This window comes from Gracilinanus agilis, chromosome 3 (genome assembly GCF_016433145.1).
Source record: "Gracilinanus agilis isolate LMUSP501 chromosome 3, AgileGrace, whole genome shotgun sequence".
Lineage (NCBI taxonomy): Eukaryota > Metazoa > Chordata > Mammalia > Didelphimorphia > Didelphidae > Gracilinanus > Gracilinanus agilis.
Genome location: NC_058132.1, coordinates 23693283 through 23713001, shown reverse-complemented (window position 1 = coordinate 23713001; position 19719 = coordinate 23693283). Strand labels below are relative to the sequence as shown.

At 54.4% G+C, this 19719-nt stretch overlaps 2 protein-coding genes across 2 annotated transcripts; both read left to right on the top strand.

The window, feature by feature from the left end:
* Positions 1–7527: 7527 nt before the first annotated feature.
* On the top strand, positions 7528–8837 carry GPR4 (G protein-coupled receptor 4). The gene has a single exon (XM_044667303.1). The coding sequence runs from the start codon at positions 7729–7731 to the stop codon at positions 8818–8820; it is 1092 nt and encodes a 363-aa protein (XP_044523238.1). The 5' UTR covers positions 7528–7728; the 3' UTR covers positions 8821–8837.
* A 4730-nt stretch (positions 8838–13567) lies between these two features.
* Positions 13568–19552, top strand: OPA3 (outer mitochondrial membrane lipid metabolism regulator OPA3). The gene is made up of 2 exons (XM_044667304.1): positions 13568–13777; positions 18838–19552. Exons 1-2 carry the CDS (start codon positions 13636–13638, stop codon positions 19203–19205), a joined length of 510 nt encoding a protein of 169 aa, XP_044523239.1. The 5' UTR covers positions 13568–13635; the 3' UTR covers positions 19206–19552.
* The last annotated feature ends 167 nt before the right edge of the window (positions 19553–19719 follow it).

Genomic DNA, 19719 nt, shown 5'->3' with positions numbered 1-19719 from the left:
CCAAGAATCCTAACCCCCTCGTTTTAGAGAACTTGAATTCCAGTTTAGTAAAATGAATCAACATTTAAGTGCCTACCTACGTGGCTCAGTGGACAGAGAGCCAGGCGGTCCTGGATTCAAATGTGGCCTCAGCTACTCCCTAGCTGGGGTGACCCTGGGCAAGTCACTTAACCCCAACTGCCTAGCCCTTACTGCTCTCCTGCCTTGGAACTGATCCTTAGTATGGTTCTTAAAAAAAACAACAACAACATTCAAGTGCCTACTTGTGTGCCAGACCCACACAAAAGGCAAGACAGTCCTTGCCCTCCAAAGGCTTACAGTGTAGGCAGGCCCAGGGAGGTGAGCCTTCCCCAGGTTAAAGGGCCAGACTAGGGCCCCACTCTAATCTATGTGGGGGCTTTGTGGGCTTCGATCTAGCTATAACAGTCTGAAACTCCCCATCCTGAGTGTCAGGAGGGGAAACAAAGCCAGAGAGAGGGGCCGGGAATTGGCTCCAGGTTCTTTTTTCTCCTAAGATCTGGAATTTTGGGATGAGTGGAAGCCTCTAGGACCCTCGGATCATCATCAACCCAGCCTGAATTCCCAGGGGTTTATGGGGTAGATGTGTAGGAGAAACTCAGATCCTTCGGTTCAGGGCCAGCCCCTGGTCCTCTTTGCTTCCAGCCCTCCCAGTGCTGACCTACCTTCCCAGAATCCTTCAGGAAGCCCTCCCTGCTTGCTTCTACCCACAGAGATCTCTTCCCTGCCCCCTTGTGACCATTTAGGACCATAAAATGCTTTCAGTTACTCAGTTTCAAGGCTTGCAGAACATTTTTTTCCCCCAAGTAATGACCCTCCTGTGATTGAGGAAGACGGGGCAGTGGTTTTTGTTGTTGTTTTTCAGCCTTGTGACTCTTGTGACCCCATCTGGAGTTTTCTTGGCAAAGACACTGGAGTGGTTTGCCATTTCCTTCTCCGGCTTGTTTGACAGATGAGGAAACTGAGGGGAATACAGTTCAGTGACTTGTCCAGGATCATCCAACTAGGAAGTGTTTGAGGCCAGATTTGAACTCAGGAAGGTGAGTCTTCCTGACTCCAGGCCATGGTACCACCTAGCTTGTGGCTAGGTGTGGGGCAGGAGTTAATTATTCCCATTTTGTAAATAATGAAAAGGAAGCCAGAGAGGGCATGAGACACCCCGAATCACATAGCAAGTTGGCAAAGTAAAGCTTCCTGGATCTAGGATGCCCATCCACCACCCAGCCCAGCTCCTCCACGGCAGGGAGCCGAAAACTTAGGAGCAGAGGACAAGTAGTTTGTTCAGGGTCAGGCAGGATCGGGAAGGGCCAAGGAAGTCCTTCAAAGCTGGATCCTCTGGTGCTCCATCCCTCTCTGGGCCATCCTCACCATTCTGGGACCAGCTTAGTGACCCCCTGGTCCCAGCCCCTTCCAGAAAGCCCTCCCTGATCTCTCTGTCTGTCACTTTGTGTCTGTAGTTTTTTCTCCGTCTTTGTGTCTGTCCTGTTGGATTCTCTCGATGTCTCTCTATAACTATCTCATTCTGTCTCTGTCTCTCCTGCCAGTAGCCCCCATTTCTGTCTCTGGCTTTCCATCTATCTCTGACTCTCTCAGTGAAGGTGGGGGATGGACTCCAGAGCCATGACTGGCTCAAGAATCAAACTGGTCTGAAAGGACTTACTGAAGGTTGGCTTGAACCCTCATGCCTATGCCCAGCTGGCATCTGTGCCAGTCAGAGGAAGCCCTTGGAGGGCTCTTTGGGAAGCCAGCAGTCTCATTCTCCTCCTTCCTTTCTCCTCTCCCCTTCCTCCTGTCCCTCTGCACACCCAAGAGCTCTAGCTCGGGCTCTCCCAGGAGGCTGGTTTCCTTCCTTTGTGCTGCTATCTCTGGCTTTCTCATGGGTTGGGGCTAATTTCCTTCAAGAAGTTGTTCAGGAAGAGCAGAAGAAGCCCTTGGAGGCAGAAGGCAGATCTGGCCCCCACCTTTCCTCTAATCCCTCCCATCCCTTACTTCCTCTCCTCCCTGCCCCCCCCCCCCAAATCTCCAAGACAGGAAGGCTTCAGGAATTCCGGGCCTGGGAGGAGAGGGAGTCTCTTCCTCCCCCCCTCCACCTTCTTCCCTTGAACCCTCCAACTTTAACTCCTTCCTGACCTGCTCCCAATCAGAGCCTGAGCAGCCTGGACTTCCCTCTTTGGGTTTAGACACCATCCAAGGGCTCCCCCCCACCCCTACTTCCAACCGCTTTCTCTGGGACCGAGCCTGGCTTTGGCTATGGGGGCCAAAGGGGAGAAGGCTTTCCCACTTCTGGGAGGGTCCTACGGGGAGTCTGGAGGGCCTGGGAGCCTGGCTCCTGGAAAAGAACCAGACAATCTTGGTCTGAGGTCGCCCAAAGGGGAATCATAGAACCGTAGAACTTTCAAATCACAGAACTCCGAAAAGCCGAACAATCCAGATCCTGGGCCTCCGAGAACCTTCGTCTTTTCAGCTAGATAATTTCTAGAACCTTCAAAGCCCCACACTGGAGTCAGGAGGTTCTGGAGCCCAGATCGGGGGAATCGTTTTTTTTCCACATCTATTTTGGCGAGCTATCTTCTCTCCTTTGGCTCTTTTTCATAAATCCTGCAGATTGACCTTCATGCCTTGTGGTTCTGAGAAAGAGGCCAAAGGCTTCCCCAGAGTGGCGGACTGCCCAAGGGGTCTCTCCCCACCCCAACGTTAAGAGCCCCTTCTCCATTCTCGGGGGCCAGGAGTTGAAGCATCACTCACCAAAACAAGGGGGATGGGGAGGCAAGCAAGACTGAGAAGCTGAGAACCTGGATGGGCTGTGGGGTGGGAAAGTGGGGGGCAAAGGGTTAAGGGCCCCAGCTTTCTGCCTGCCCCCTCCCTTCCCTGCTGGGGGCTCTAATTTGGCCTGTGTCTAGACAGCTAATAACTTGGCTGCTGTGACTGGGACAGAAACAAGGAGCGGAGAAGGGGGAGGAGGGGAAAGAGGGTGTTGGGCTCTGGGCGAGGCTGGGGGCTGCTCCCAGGGGACTCCCCCACCCAAGGAGGAGAAGCCATGGCCAGGCTGGCTCTAGCTGAGCCCCTTCTTCGCCCACCTCCCTTGGGGCTCCTTGGCTGTCACCCAGGGGTGCTCGCTGTGTCCTTCTCCCTCCCAGCCTTCCTCTTTCTCCTCCTGCCACTGAGCCTCTCCGCCGGGGGTGGGGGCTCAAGCCGGCTATGGCCCGGACTGGGGGGAGGAGGGTCAGGTTTCTGGCCGTCCGGGACGGACACCAGGTGGGGAGCGAGGCCGGGCCGGCGTGATCACATTTCAGCCTCTAATGGGCAGCCTGCTCTCGAGAGCAGGAGCCGGCAGGCGGTCCCAGAGGGAGCCGGCTGGAGGGGCTGAGGGGCGGGGGCGGGGGCGGATGTGAGGGGGACACAGAGATCGCCGGAGAAGCAGGCGGCGGGGCGGCGGAGCTGGTGAGCGGGCTGAGGGGCCGGGGGGAGGGCGGGAGGGAGGGAGCCCCCATTTGAGCCCCAGCCCCCCAGCCCTTCCCTGCTCATCCCCGGGGCTAGCTCTCGGGCGAGGTCCTTCGGCGCTGTCTCTGTCTCTCTCCCTCAGCCCCAACTTCCACTTCCTACCTCTCCTGCCATTGCGGGCTCTCTCTCGATGTCTTTCGGGCTCCTTGACGCGGAGGAGCGCGAGAAGATGTCAGTCTTGTCCTTGTTCCCTCGCCCCCCGCTTCTTTCCCAAACGGGGGGCGGGAAAGACTGGGGGGGGGGGGAACAGAGGCAGATGTGGAGGGAGAGCTAGAGACAGAGATCTACCCACAGAGAAAGACGGAGATGCAAGAGATGGGGAAGAAGAGAGGCAGAGGCAGGGAGAGCCTGAGCTAAACCAAATGATTCATCCGCATCCCCTTTCCTAGTCTCCCCTCCCACTCCTGTCTTCTAGACCTCCTGGCTGGTAGGTGAGAACGGGACTAAAAGGTGAGGGGGCAGAGGCAAAGCCACAGAGATTGGAGGTCCATCCTCCGGAGCGCCAGAGGCTTCTGGGAAGAAAAGAGGATCCCCAACTCGAGATATATATATATGTGGAACGGGGGTGAGGGGCGAGGGGGTCTCCACAGGGGTCACCAGGCAGCAGAAGAGGGACAGTGTAGAAAAAACCCCCGAGCTGGCATTAAGAGACCCGGGTTCTAATCCCACCACCTACGGGAGCCTGGGCAGATTCCATTTCTTTGTCAGAGGAGGAGCTGAGACTTGCAGCTCTGCCCTTCTGCGTCCTGAGGTGCTTCCTAACTTTGCCCCCATTCCATAATGCCTTCTTCTGGCTCTTGCGTTCTAAAGTCCTTCTTGGTCTCGGCTTGTCACAGCCATGTTCTCCCATCCTCCGGTCTGAGGAGATCATCCCCAAGCTCCAAGAGCCTCTGAATACGAGGCTGGAGCTTTGGGAAAGGGGGTCTTTCGGGGCATCAGCAGACCAAGGGCAGCCCCCAGATATGGCCCCAACGTGTCCCCTTTCTCGGGATGAGGGAGGGCACTCTCCTACCTCCCTCCCACTTCCTCCCACCCCAGGAGGAAATGATTGGGTGGGAGGTGAATTTCCTTAATATCAGGAAATAGGGTGGCTGGTTTTCTCTTCGGCACCCAAGGGCCTTCAGGTAAGGGACACACTGATAATTATGGAATGGAGCTCCAAGAAGAAACCAAGGGAGAGAGGGGGGCTGGATGACTCAGGAACAGAGAGCCCGAGGCCACCGGGAGGCTGGGTGGAAGGGGACAGGCTGGGACCGATGGGGGAACACTTGATAGGGAGCAGGGAGACTGGTGGAGACGGAGAGGGGAGCCGAAGGGACGGGGAGGTGGGGAAAAGGGGGATTGAGGAATGGAGGAAAAGCAAAGGAGGGAGAGAGGGGAGACTGTCAGACAGGGAGGGGCCATTGAGGGAAATAGAGAGAGTCGGAGAGAAGAGCAGAAGTGGGAGCCACCAGGGAGGCCATGGGAAAAAGGATGCTGAGGAATCCACAATGGGAGACTCGGAGAGAAAAAGAGGAAAAAGATGGAGGAATGGAGAGGTAGGTTGAAGGACAGAGAGAGGAGAGGCTGAGGGGCAGAGGCAGGAGAAACGGAGGGACAGTGGCAGAAAGGGGACCCTTGAGGAACAGACAAGCGAGAGATGAAGGACGGAGAGGGGAGACACAGAGCCATGAAGATGGGGAGAAAGGAAGGCTGAGCGGCAAAAGAAAGGGGACATGGAGGGAAATGGAAAGGGAGTCTGAAGGACAGAGAGAGAGGAGAGATGCAACCTGGTAGGAGACAGTGAAGGACTAAAAGGAGGAGAATCTGGGGCTAGGCGTGGGGGATGCTTAAGGACAGAGTGGGTACACTGAGGGTCACAAAGGGAAGATTTAAGGACAGCAGAGAGGAGGCTGAGGGCCAAAGCCCTGGAGAGTCATGATCCAAGTTCCTATCGGGGAGGCCGGGATAGGCTTTAGGGCATGGGAACTGTTTGAAGTCAGGCAGGGGGGCAGGGTTGCCAAGCACACTTGACCTTTCTGTTGGTGGATTAAGAAGCTGCTCTCATGCTTTGGTGCCAGGGGAATTCGGCCAGGCCAGAAGGGCAGACCGAGCCACGGGGGAGCACACATGTAGGGCCCCCTACATCCATATGCATGAGTGTCTTCCATGTGTGCACACCCAGGGAGCAGAAGGCACACACCCTAGCTAGGGTAACTCCAGGCTACCTATGGAAGGAGAATTGGAGTGGATCCGATTTGCTAGATATAGTGTGAGGGAGGTGAGCTTGAGCTCTGGATTGATAGTCAAGAACCCTGGGTTTGAATCCATATATATGACCTCTGGCAAGTCTTTCACCTCCCTGAGCCTCAGTTTCCTCATCTACAAAACAAGAGAGTTGGCGATGACCTCCAAAACCCTTCCCAGGGGGCAGCTGGGTAGCTCAGTGGATTGAGAACCAGGCCTAGAGATGGGAGGTCCTGGGTTCAAATGTGACCTCAGACACTTCCTAGCTGTGTGCTCCTGGGCAAGTCATTTAACCCTCATCGCCTAGCCTTTACCACTCTTCTTTCTTGGAACTGATACTAAGTACAGACTCTAAAACAGGAGGAAAGGGTTTGAAACAAATAAATAAACCAAAATGGGATTCTTGTGGGGAGAGCAAAGGCAAGCAAAGTGAAAGCCTTCTAGAGTCGGTGGTTGTTTTCCTGTGATTGTCCGGGTGAAGTGTGTCTCAAGTGTGTAACTGGAGTATCTCCAATTTCTCCTGCATGTATCTTGCGGGGCCAGATTCGCACTCGTGCTGGTTCTCCCGGTTAGACTGAGAGCTCCTCGATGGTAGGGGCTCTCTTTTGCTCTTCCTTACATTCCAGTGCCTGGCAGAGAGTAGGCATTTAGTGAATGTTTACTGACTGGCTGCCAGGGGGTTTCCCAACATCTTCCGGGGACAGTCAGGCTGGTGAGGCTTTGCCTTCAGATGGAAGGACCTGCTCCTTCTCCTGGATGACCCCCGACTGACAGCTCCATCCTTTTCCAGCCCCAGCAGCTGGGAATGGCCTCATATACAATGATGCACCTTTACCTGTTGCCTATCCAGCCCAGGCCAGCTCTCTCACTTGGCCGAATCGAGTGCTCAGAGTGCCAGCTCAAGGTGCCAGGCTGTGGGGATTTGGACGGCAGGTCTTCTAAATGCCAGCTGGCCTTCTTTCCACTCTGCCACGCTGACCCCTTCCCCTTCTCTCTCTCTTTTTTTTTTTTAACCCTTGTACTTCGGTGTATTGTCTCATAGGTGGAAGATTGGTAAGAGTGGGCAATGGGGGTCAAGTGACTTGCCCAGGGTCACACAGCTGGGAAGTGGCTGAGGCCGGGTTTGAACCCAGGACCTCCCATCTCTAGGCCTGGCTCTCACTCCACTGAGCTACCCAGCTGCCCCCCCTTCTCTTTTGATAAGCATTCAAGGCATGGAATTGAAGTTGGTGGCAGGCTGGATGGATGGGCTGACGCTCCCGTAACCCTCACGCTCCTGCTTCTCTCTTTTAACGCAGGACGAATTTCAGACTCTCGAGCCAGCTTGCTGGAGGTGGAGGGATGTGATTCCGACAAAGCTCCGACTCGGAGGATCTCCCTGACCCGAACTGCCCCTCTCGTTTGCCTGAAAGCTTCTCTTTCCCAACAGACCCCCCACCCCATTTCCTAAAGACTTTCCACATTTAACGTCTCTCTTTCCCAAAGACCTTGGCCCTCTCCCATTCCCCCTCACAACCAAGGGACTCGGCACTCCCCGTCCCTGTTCCTACACTCCACCCCAACAGTCCCTCCCTCAGTCTCCCGAGTTCCCTGGATTCTGCTTTTCTTGTTCCCCTTATTCTTCTCGGACTTCCCGCCAGCTCCCACTTACTGTCTCTGCCTCCGATACTCTAGGGAGAAGGAAGGGGGGGCAGGCGGAGGGATCCTCTGGTCCGACACTTCCGGTATTTCTTCCTTGCTCCTGCCCTCATTAATCACCCTTTCTCCGCTCCCTAACGGTCCCTTATTTGCCTTCCTGCAACCCTCCAAGCTCTTGTCTCCCATCCCTCGGGCTCCCTGTGCTCCCCTGATCATGTGTCCCTGAGTCCCCTGGAGGGGATAGGGGGGCCCCAATGGCCTCCTGCCCTCCAGCCTCTGGAGGCCCCACCGCCCACCTGGATCAGGGGGTGCCCCCCCGCCCCTCCGTTGCCCTCCACACCCACGATGGGCAACACCACTCTGGAGGGCTGTCACGTGGACTCGAGGGTGGACCACCTGTTTCCGCCCTCCCTCTACATCATTGTCATGGGCATCGGGCTGCCCACCAACTGCCTGGCCCTGTGGGCGGCCTACCGCCAGGTCCGCCAGCACAACGAGCTGGGCGTCTACCTGATGAACCTGAGCATCGCTGACCTGCTGTACATCGCCACGCTGCCGCTGTGGGTCGATTACTTCCTGCACCACGACAACTGGATTCACGGCCGCGGCTCCTGCAAACTCTTCGGCTTCGTCTTCTACACCAACATCTACATCAGCATCGCCTTCCTCTGCTGCATCTCCGTGGACCGCTACTTGGCCGTGGCCCACCCCCTGCGCTTCGCCCGCCTGCGGCGCGTCAAGACGGCCGTGGCGGTGAGCTCCGTGGTGTGGGCCACCGAGCTGGGCGCCAACTCGGCCCCGCTCTTCCACGACGAGCTCTTCCGGGACCGCTACAACCACACCTTCTGCTTCGAGAAGTTCCCCATGGAGGGCTGGGTGGCCTGGATGAATCTCTATCGCATCTTCATCGGCTTCCTCTTCCCCTGGTCCCTCATGCTCTTCTCCTACCGGGGCATCCTGCGCGCCGTGCGTGGCAGCGTGTCCACCGAGCGCCAGGAGAAGGCCAAGATCAAGCGGCTGGCCCTCAGCCTCATCGCCATCGTGCTCGTGTGCTTCGCGCCCTACCACGTGCTCCTGCTGTCCCGCAGCGCCGTCTACCTGGGCCGTCCCTGGGACTGCGGCTTCGAGGAGAAGGTCTTCGCCGCCTACCACAGCTCGCTGGCCTTCACCAGCCTCAACTGCGTGGCCGACCCCATCCTCTACTGCTTCGTCAACGAGGGTGCCCGCGGCGACGTGGCCAAGGCCCTGCACAGCCTCCTGCGGTTCCTGGCCAGCGACAAGCCCCAGGAGATGGCCAACGTCTCCCTGACCCTGGAGACCCCGCTGTCGTCCAAGAGGAACAGTGTGGGCCGCCTGGGCTGGGGAGGGGCTCTGGCCTCCCACTCCCACTCTCGAGGGGATGATGTGCAGCTCAAGATGCTGCCTCCCTCTCAGTGACCCTTCCTGGACCCCAGCCCGCGGTCTCGGCCCTCCCAGCCAGGCTCCTAGGAATGAAGAGGCCCGGAGCCAGGATGGAGAGGGGACATCATTCACTGGGTCCCCTGGCGCGGGGAGGGCCCGGGGTTAATGGGCAGGACAGCCAAGGCCCGCAGGAGGGGGAGAGAGGGGAAGGGCACAGAAGGGCAGGGGGCGCTGGGGAAAGGTCAGAGAGCCAGAAGCGGCCTCCAGCTTGGCCTCCCCCGGCTCTCCCTTGGCCCTGGCCAGGCACAGGCTTCGGGACCCTTCGGAGGGTCACAGAGTGAGAGCACCAAAGCGGGCCTGTGTGGCCCCGCCAGGGACAGCGCTGCCCTGGAGGCTTTCGAAGGCCCTTCCCCAGGAGCCTGTGAGCAGCTGCAGGGTCCCCCCCAGGCCCTCTTTCCTGCCCCGGCTTCGGTTCACACGCCCCTGGAGGGGGAGGAGGGGAGGACGGGAAGGGAGGCTTTTCTCCAGCCGCCAGCCAGGATGGGCCGCCTCTCCCTCCCTCCACCTATCCAGGCCACTAGGAGGAGTCTTCCCTCTACCCTCCTGGCCCCCACCCCCACCCCAGCCTTCCCAAATAAGGAGAAGGGGGTACAAGAGACCCAGGATCTCAAAGCATGGTTTAAACATTAACCCTTTGGGGACCAGAATGACTAGCTGGGCTGGGGCTGGGGAGGTGAGTGAGTGCCGTCCAGGGTCCATACTTCACTGCCCCATTGTACCCCCCTAGAGATTCCTGGAAACCCTTACTGGGAAGGGGGGAGAAGAATGGGAAAAATTCTCTAAATGAGGAAAGTGATTCAAGGGGGTGGGGTTGTGGAGTGAGACACAGGAAGTGGTTGCGACTCTACTAAGACCAGGAGCTGAGGAAGGAGCCAGAATATTATATTATCATCACTCATTTGTTTATTGAAGGGACGGGCGATGGCAGGGCTGGAGAGTGCCCTGGGCCCCAAGCCAGGAAGCCAGAGTTCAAACTGTGGTTCTACTGCTTTCTGGCTGTGTGACCTCAGGCAAACTGTTTCCCTCTCTGAGCCTCAGGTCCTCTCCCTCTCAAACCAAACGGGGAGGGGGAGGCCCCTCCTAGCTTCGGTGGTCTCCGTTCTAAGGTTCCTTCTAGTTCTGACATCCTGGGTTCCGAAGTGCTTTCGGGCTAACATTCTGTGTGCTGGGGTGCTTCTTAGCTCCAGCATTTCGGTTTTCAGGCCCTTTGCAGATCACATCCAGGATCCTGAGCTTCTTGATTCTGACCTCCCATGTTCTGTGTTCTTGAGTCCTTTCAAGTTCTAACATTCCGAGGTCCCTCCCAGTTTGAACGTTCTAGATAACAGGTGGTGGAAGGGCCCTCCTAGCTCCAGTACCGTATTGACCTTGTGTGGTGAGGTCCCTCCCTACACTGCAGCTCCCTTCTGAGGTGGCCGCCGAAGCTTGGCTTCCGGAATTCTACCTTTCCGTGTGGCCGGTCCATGTTCCCAAGTCCTTCCAGCCAACGTTCTCAGTCCGAAGGGCCCTCCCAGGCTGACGTTCTTTATTCCAAGGACTCTTCTGGCTCTGACATTCAGTGTCCCGAGGTCAATGTTTCAGTGTTCTCGGGCCCTTTGGGACTGGGACATTCTATGTCGGAAGCTCCTTCTTGGCTCTGACATGCTACGAACTGTAACAGGAAGGAACAGAGCGGGAACTCGGAGCCTGTCCCCTCCCTTTCCCTGGTCTCTCTGGGCAGCGTGGCATTTTGCCTCCCAAAAGCCTGCATGCAGTTAGCTATCACTAAAGCACTACAGCCTGGAAAAAGCCCAAGACAGTGAGTCAGAAGACTTGGGTTTTAGACCAACTGACCAGCTGCATGATCTCAAGCAAATCGTCCTCCCTTCCTGGGTCTTAGTTTCCCCCTCCGAATGGGGTTGAGAGGATGGGAAGGGTGTTTGGATTTCCCAGTGTCTTTCAGGGCCCCTTCTGGCCCCTTTCCACTCTTATCAGGCTGCTCTAGCTAAGCCCCCAGGCCTCCAGGCCTCCGGAATTTCGCCTGACCCCAGTTACTCTGAGGTGACTTCCCTGCTGGGGGAGGTTGGACAGGCTGTGATTTGTCCTTAAAATCCCTCCTGACTCTTAGTGAGGCCCTCAGTCAACAAGGCTGTCTCTCCATTTGCTTTCTAAAAAGAGCCTGTGTGTCCAGTTATTCTAGAATTTCAGGCCTGGAAGGGACACTGGAGACCATCTTGTCTAACAGCCCTTCCCCCTTTTTCCAATTAAGGAAACTGAGGCCCGGTAAGGTAAAGTGACATATCTGAGGTCACAGAGTGAGTCAACAGCACCGCATGAACTAGAAGCCAGGTCTCCCTACTCTCAGAAACATTGATGCAGAATAGAAGGGTTCAAACCAATTGTTAAAAATGTCATCCCTGTGTTCCAGCCCAAATCTGTTTCTTTGAAATCTCTCTCCCCACTGCCCCATTCCCCATCCTCCTCCACCCAAGCAGACCGAGTCTGATCCCTCTTTGACTTAACTGTCTTTTCGAAACTTGAATACAGTGATTTCCCGAGGTATGTGTGGCATAGTAGGAAGCCTGCTGGGTTTGGAGTGAGCAGATTTGGTTGGAAATCCCCACTGTGACAATTACCAGTTGTGGGATTCTGGGGGAAACTCCTTCCCCTTTCTAGTCCTCCATTTCTTTCTTGGTAGACATGGGATGGTTGGACTAGTCCTAAAATCTTTGGGCCTATGAGTGTGATATAGCGGAAAGAATACTGTACTTCCATTTGGGAGAGACCTGGGTTTGAATCATACCTTTAACACTTGTTAGCTGTGTGACCCTGGGCAAGTCAGCTCACCTATCTGAACCTGTTTCCTCATCTGAAATACGGGGTAATACCAGTAGCACCTACCTCACAGGGTTGTTGTGAGGATCAGAGGACATCACATGTGCAAAGCACTTTCCAAACAATAAAAATGTCAACAATTTGTTACCTCTCAGTCTTCTCTTCACATAGTCAGAGCTCCTTCACCTGCCTCTCTCATGGCCTGGTTTCTAGTCCCTCCTTTCCGGATCTCCCTGCTTTAGACATGACCCATCCTTCAGCTAGCCTAGGAACTCTGTCGGGAAGACACACTTGGACTTGCCTCCTTTTCTTTGCAGCCCATCACTTTCTGGCCACTCAGGAAAAGATTATTGAATTAGTCCACAAAATCAATGGAAGGGACCTCAAAGACCTAACTTCCTGCCCAGTGGAGGAATCCCCTCTCTGGTCTCCCTGATAAGAGTCATCTATCATTTTTTTAGCTACCTTCAGCGCCAGCAATAGCATTACACTTCAAGGCAGTCATTTTTGTATGTTTCTAAATGTCAGGAAGAAATGACCTTGGACACATAAATTGCTTTCCCTACTTTTATTTCCTTAGCTGTAAGATGTCTGGGCGGGGTGGGGGAAGAGGGACTAGGCAATCTTGAGACATCTTTCTGACTCACACACAGATAATTTCGGAGGCCACAGACTGAGTAGGGGGCCTGTGTTAACTACAAGGCTAGCATACAGTAGTGCTATCTCACCCAGAAGGTGGATTCTAGAGAAATGGGTGAAGAGATTCTTGGGCACTTACTTCCTCTCTGTGGTAAGAATTTTTCATCACCCCTGTTCAGAAATGGATCTATATTTCTTCCAAGAGGGACAAATTTCCAGTCATATTCCTTGTTGGAAAGAGAATATTTGGTGGAAGGGGAAAGGGATCTTCATGGAAGTCTATTCCCAGGGAGTAGGGAAAAGGATCTTCCACAGTTCACCAGTTTCATGAGGCAAAGGTCTTTCTCACAGATTACAGAGAAGCATTTTCCACAGTCCTTTCACTAAGGGAGAAGCGATCCTCCATGGACATTGGGAATTTTCCACAGTACCCAATCATGCACTGGAGAGTTTAGAGGTTGCCCCCTGCTTCTAACGGGGGAGGGGAAGGAGATTGAGAGAAGTTTCCCAAGATCCCATGTTAAAAGAGAAGAGGGATGTCTGCAAGGTCTTCCACAAGGGAAAGGGAGGAATTTCCCACATCCTCGGGGGAGGAGAGAGAAATAAGGAAAGGACAGGGGAGGGGGAAGGAGAAAGGGAGAGGTAGGGGAAGATGAAAGACAAGGGAAAGGAGAAAAGACAGATAAGGGAGGAAAAAGGAAAGCAGGAAGGGGAAGAGGGCAGGGAGCGGGTTTGGAAAGGACTGGAGAAAGGGAAAGATTAAGGGAAAATTAAAAGAACAGGGGCAGAGAGGAAAAGGTATGGGAGGAGAGAACACAGAGAGGAGCAGGAAAAGGGATAAGAGAAGGAGTCGGGAAAAGGGAAAAGACAGGGGAGAGAGAGGGGTAAAGGACCAAGGGAGGTTGGGAAAAGGGGCAGTGGAGGGAGAGGAGGAGAAAGGGGAGGGGCGAGTTTCTCCCCAGGCCTTCGGTAGCGAAGGAGGCGAGCGACCCCTTCTAGGCCTCTATTAAGACTAAAGCGATTGATTAATCAGCACTCATTGATTGCCTCTCGGATGTGACGTCACAGCCGAGATTCGTGACGTCATGTTCGCTGATCGGCCATCCCCTCCGCCTCCGCCCGGCACTAAGGATTCATTTACATATCGGCTAGAACGGAGGCGCGCAGCGTCAGGCGAAGCGTGCGTGCTTACGCCACCGCGCCCCGCAAGAGCCGAGAGGCGCATGCACAGGGCCTCCAACTCCACCCACGGCCGGGCGCCGGTGACGCGCGCGTGCGCCTAGGGTCCACGCCCCGCCGTTCCCCGCCTTGGGCCGTGACGCACATGCGGCCGCCAAGATGGCGGTGGGCGCGTTCCCCATTGCGAAGCTGCTGTATCTGGGCGTGCGGCAAATCAGCAAGCCGCTGGCCCAAAGGATTAAGGAGGGGGCGCGCCGGAGCCAGTTCTTCCGGACCTACATCTGCCTACCGCCCGCTCAACGTAAGCTGGACCCCAGAATCTCCCCCGCTCCCCGCGATGGTCCTTCCGGACCTGAGCCCCACCCGCTGTCCCCTCCCGCCTTGAGCAGCCAATCGAGACGCTGCGCGCGACCTGCTCTGCCCAGTCAGGGGAAGCCGCCCTAGAGAGGCGGGTCTGTTCCCGCCGGCTCTCGCCCTTTCTTACGTCCCTACGTCCTCGGGTGGCACGGTGGGCCAATGGGGGAGTCGCTGTGCTGAGGAGGACAGCGACGCTGACCAATGGAGACACTGAAGGGCGGGCCAGCCGGTCTAGTTTGACTTTGAGCAGAAGGAATGACAGGCGAGGCGGGGCTTCGGGGTCAGTGGGACCTGTGGATGGAGTGGGGTCACTTAGCGGGGCTCACCCTCCTCGCCCCCCGGATATCCCTAGCCATCCTGTGTGTTACTTTCACCACTCCTACGTGCTGCCTTTTAAACGCTTTGAGCTCTAGGGGGAGTGGGCTTGGGTTCAAATCCCACCTCTGCTCCTTAGTGTTATATGACCCTGGGGAAGTCACTGACCGTCTCCGATCCCCATCTCATCATTTCTAAAACGGGCCCACGCTGTCCTGTAGCCATAAACCAATAAGGGAAAGCATATTCTTAAGTACTTTATAATCCCCCGTCGAAGGACAGAGCCACATGTCAGCCAGTGTTGCTATCCTAGGGGCGAAGGGGCAGCCAGCCAGCATGCTTATGGAGCTTTCAAGGAGGCAGAGAGTTTTACACTTAAGTTCCCAGTAGAGGAGAGGATATTATTTATCATCCCCATTTTGCAGATGAGGAAACTGAGGCAGAAATGGTTCACTCAGGGTCACACAGCTGGTAAGCAGGTCTCACCGACTCCCAGAACCTCCAGAAGAACAACTTCAGACTCTCTTAGGGCCCAAGTCCCTGTGGAGCCAGGGAGAAGGTCCAGTAGAATTCTTCACCTCCAAGGCAGAGCCCCAGGCCCTCTGGAGGAGAGAAGAGTCTGGCATCCTCTTTGCCCTTGAAAAAATGGTTTCTGCTGAGTGTCTGATGGCCAGGCAGGGCTTTATGGCTTCAGAGTCTCCCGTTCCAGCCTTCCACATTCTGAGGTTTCTTTGGGTTCTGCCCTCGTAGCTAGAGACGTGGTTCATCTGTGGGTCAATATGCTGGTCAGTTGTTGTAGAGCCCCCCAAAACCCTGTAGAGCATGTGAGAGCCTGATAGTCTCCCCCAGGGGGTTAGCCACCCTACCTGGCTTTGGGGCAGAGAATGCTGGCCAGGCACTGATCCCAGTGTTTAATGGAACCTAGATCCCTGGCCCCCTTCAGAAGGACATTAAACCATGAATGACTCCAGCTATCACATTGTTCTTTTTCTGCTGAGTGGCCTCTACTTTGCAGGAGACCTTTTGGGGAACATTCGCCCTTCTCTGGCCCTGCATTCATTGTCCTCCCATCCTCCACAAGCTTTCACAGACCGACCATCCAGCAGTTTCAGTTCTGGAATTTTCCTGGGAAGCTGTCTGTCAGGTCCATGAGCTTCTGAACTCTTCAAGGGGCAGCCCTGTGAGCTCTTATTGGCCCTGAATTACCTGGGGAATCTTCTCCATGTTAGCCGTTTGTGGCCTGACCCTTCCAGTCCAAAGATCAATCTCTCTGGCAGGACAAACAGAAGCAGAATGAAGGCTGATCAGCTCTTTTGTTTAGGCTCCTCAGCACGCTCTCTGTCCCCTAGCAATGCTCTTTGCCTTTTTTTTATTCTCCTTTTTTCCCACTATGGATCTCCAAAACCCTTTTTGTTGTCCTTAGCATTCCTCCTAAGCTTTACATTCTTCTGAGAGTTTGTGTTCCTGAGACTGTCTTTATAGGCTTCTGCCATGGTTGGCCTCCATCTTCTGGCCCTATCTTTTTAGTGTGTTCACATACACATCCCTTTAGACACCCCCTTCTTGTCCCCTTTGGCCTCACAGCCTCACAAAGCCACCAGGAGCTGGAAGAGGCCTCGAGGCCCCCCTAATTCCCCTGATATTTGAACGAGAGCCTTCTCTTTTCCCAATGTTGTAGCCCCAGCTGGTAGTTCGGATGGAAGAAGCCTAGTTCTGCCCTTTGAAGATAAGGGGAGTCTCTCTCCTTGTGACATATTCCATCTTGTTCCTGCAGATAGCTTCTTCTTTTTTTTTTTTTAAACATTTATTAATATTCATTTTTAACATGGTTACATGATTCATGCTCCTCCTTTCCCCTTCAACCCCCCCCCCCCGCACCCCCGCTACCCATGCGCATTTCCACTAGTTTTGTCATGTGTCCTTGATCAAGACCAATTTCCAAATTGTTGGTAGTTGCATTGGTGTGGTAGTTTCGAGTCTACACCCTCAATCATGACCACCCCGACCCATGCGTTCATGCAGTTGTTTTTCCTATATGTTTCCTCTCCTGCAGTCCCTCCTCTGAATGTGGGTAGCTTTCTTTACCATAAATCCCTCAGAATTGTCCTGGGTCATTGTATTGCTGCTGGTACAGAGGTCCATTACATTCGATTTTACCACAGAATGTCAGTCTCTGTGTACAGAGTTCTTCTGGCTCTGCTCCTTTCACTCTGCATCAGTTCCCGGAGGTCTCTCCAGTTCGCCTGGAACTTCTCCAGTTTATTATTCCTTTTAGCACAATAGTATTCCATCACCCGCATATACCACAGTTTGTTCAGCCATTCCCCAATTGAAGGACATACCCTCCTTTTCCAATTTGTTGCCACCACAAAAAGCGCAGCTATGAATATTTTCGTACAAGTCTGTTTATCTATGATCTCTTTGGGGTACAAACCCAGTAATGGTATGGCTGGGTCAAAGGGCAGGCATTCTTTTATAGATAGCTTCTTCTTAAGTGAAATTTCCCCCACTTCCTTCAGCTAGACTGCATATGGGATGATATCAGGGCTGCTGTCTTCTTTGGGACACCCTTTAGCTTCTCGGGGTCTTTCTCAAAGGGCTGCCCCAAGGATGGAGCCTGGTCTGACAGGGCCTGGTCCCTCCTGGCCCCTGGGCCCTCTTAATGCCTACTGAGATTGTATATCAGCAGAAGCAGCGAGGTAGCTCAGTGGACAAGGCACCAGGCCTAGAGACGGAGGTCCTAGGTTCAGATGTGGCCTCAGACACTTCCTAGCTGTGTGACCCTGGGCAAGTCACTTAACCCCCATTGCCTAGCCCTTACCACTCTGCTGCCTTGGAACCAATACACAGTATTGATTTTAAGATGGAAGTGAAAGTGGGGGGTGATAAAAAAAGAAAGCATGTATATCGTCACACCGTTACTCACCTGCTTTACTCTGTCTCCAAAACGTAATTTGGGCAGGCCTCCCCTATCGGAAGGGACTTTGGAGCTGGGTAGGATGAACCCTTTCAAACCTGTTTTCATGCCATCTAGGATCTGTAACCGATGACCCCCAACTTGCTGACAGAGAGAACCTTGCCAGCCTAATATTCAGAGATAGAACAGTCACTTAGCGCCCAAGATTCCTGATAAGTAACCGTTTTCTCTTTGGCAGTGACCATTGGGTTCAAATGAACAGGTCTCCTCTCTCTGCTTCCTCCACTTTTGGAAGGCTGAAATTGTCATTTTATTGTTGTTCAGTTGTTTTTCAGTCATGTCCCACTCTTCATTTGGGGGTTTTCTTGGCAAAGATCCTGGAATAGCATGCCATTTCCTTCTCCAGCTCATTTGACTGATGGGGAAACTGAGGTCAGTATGGTTAAGTCACTTACCCAGGGTCACGCAGCTGGTAAGTGTCTGAGGCTGATTTTGAACTCATTTAAAGACTCTAGTCCTGGTACTCTTTCCCTGTGCCACCTGGCTGCCCCTTAATTGTCATTAAGGCTAGCCCTAAAAGGACCAACCTTTTTTTTTTTTAAAATTAAGTTAATGTTATCTTTTCAATATTCAGCATTTATTTTTTCCCTCACTTCTTCAGATGAAAAAGAGGGGGACCTTTATTTGAATAAATAAGTGTGGCCAGGAAAAACAAATCCCACTATTGTCCACGAGTCTGTTCTGCACATCAGTTGATTGTTGTCGCCCCTCTGGGAGCAGGTGGGCAGCATCCGTCACCCACCATCCTCTGGCCTCAGGGTCCATCACTGCATTGATCTGTCTTTGATCTTTTAGGGTCTTTCCTTTGGGACCAGGCCCTGCCTTGTATGGGAGAGCCAAGAGATTCAGCTCCTGGCCGGAGCGTTCAGGTTCCCCATCAGAGATCTGGCCAGGCCCCTCTGGGTCTCTTTGCCAAAGTCCTTATCTATTTCCTCTTTCTGCCCCGGAGGACTATTGTATATTTCTGTCTGGTTTATCTTCTCCCAAATGTTTACCGCCTTTCACCGCTGCTGCCGGCGGTCCGTGGAGGAGGGAAGCTTCTTCATCTACAGGGGCCTTCCTTTCTCACCACAGCCAGCAACCTCACTCCTTCCTTTTACCCTTCTTGGGCCTTTGAGTATCATTCCGGTTTTGGGTCCCATCCCATCGGGCCTTCCTTTTAGGATCTCCAGCTCCGCCTGCCTACACTGTGTGCCCCTGGCGTGGACGTGTGAGGCCACGAGGCCTCCTCCTGCATCCTTTCTTGGGTTTTTGTCTCCTGTGAATTCTTAGGCTTCTCTTTCAACTTCTTTCCTTCCTCCCTCTTATTTGCTTTCTGTGGCAGAGGTTCTTCACTTCTGTTGGCTCAGGATTACGAAGGGAGCCGTCCTTTGAGATACACTTCACCAGCCCCCCGAAGCCTTTCTGCATTCTCCTTGGCAGTCAGCAAAGCCCCTCACTCCATGGTGCTTAATGTGATAGCCTGCAGAATACCCCAGCCCCTTCCTCTTGAGAACTATCTGTCTGGGCCCCTTCATGGTAGAGGATGAGGTCTCTTCAGAGAAGTGACTTGGTCAAGGTCCCCAGCACGACAGTTTTGGAATGAGGTCCTTCAAGGTCATTTCTATTTCACAGATGGGGAAACTGAGGCCCAGAGAGGAAAAGGAACTCGTGCACTTTCCTAGAGGTGGTCATTGCTTTATCCCTAACCCCTCTCTCCATCATCTTTGCAGTGTACCACTGGGTGGAAATGCGAACAAAGATGAGGATCCTGGGCTTCCGAGGAGCCACAATTAAGCCCCTAAACGAGGAGGCCGCTGCGGACCTCGGGGCCGAGCTGCTGGGGGAGGCCACCATCTTCCTGGTGGGCGGCTGCTGCCTGATCCTGGAGTACATGCGCCAGTCGGCCCAGACCCGGAAAAAGGAGGGGGAACAGCGTCAGGTCATGGAGACCCTGCAGCAGGAGCTGGGGTTACTCATCTTGACTGTGGAGACACTGGAAACTCAGAATAAAGAGCTCTTCAGGCGCCTGGGTGCCATGGACGAGCTGCACACCCAGGTCCACGAGCTCAAGGAACTACTGAACAAAAAAAAGAAATAAGGGTTTCCCCACTGCCCAGTCCAAAGCCTGGCCCCTTGGGAGCCTGGGGACCACGGCCCAGGGTGCTGCCGCCATCTCCCCCTGCGCACGGCCCCCTTCTGGTGGTGCCGTTGGAGCCCAAGAGAGGCTTGTCCCTTGGACGGGATGGTCGCCATGCCGGCTTCTCCCACACCCGCGGCACCCCCCTTGGGACACCCCCTGTCTGGGGGCCCCTGAAGGTCCTGTGACATTTCTCATTTCCTCCCTTCGCCCCCTTCTCTCCTCCAGTTGTATCTTCTTGTGGGGTTGGCCATACTTTCACTTGGTGTTTCATTGCCCTCCTCTGGGGAGTAAAGAATTGGCCAGAATGCTCTTGTGGACTCGTGTCCGCCTCCCGGCCCTCAGCCCTCTGTCCGTGGGATCCCCTCCCCAGCCCCCTCCTTCCCCACTCGTCTAGATTCCGCCCCTTGGGACGGGCGCCTGCCCTTTGGACCCATCCTGGGGATGGTCCAGCTCGACCTTTCTGGGAACGTCC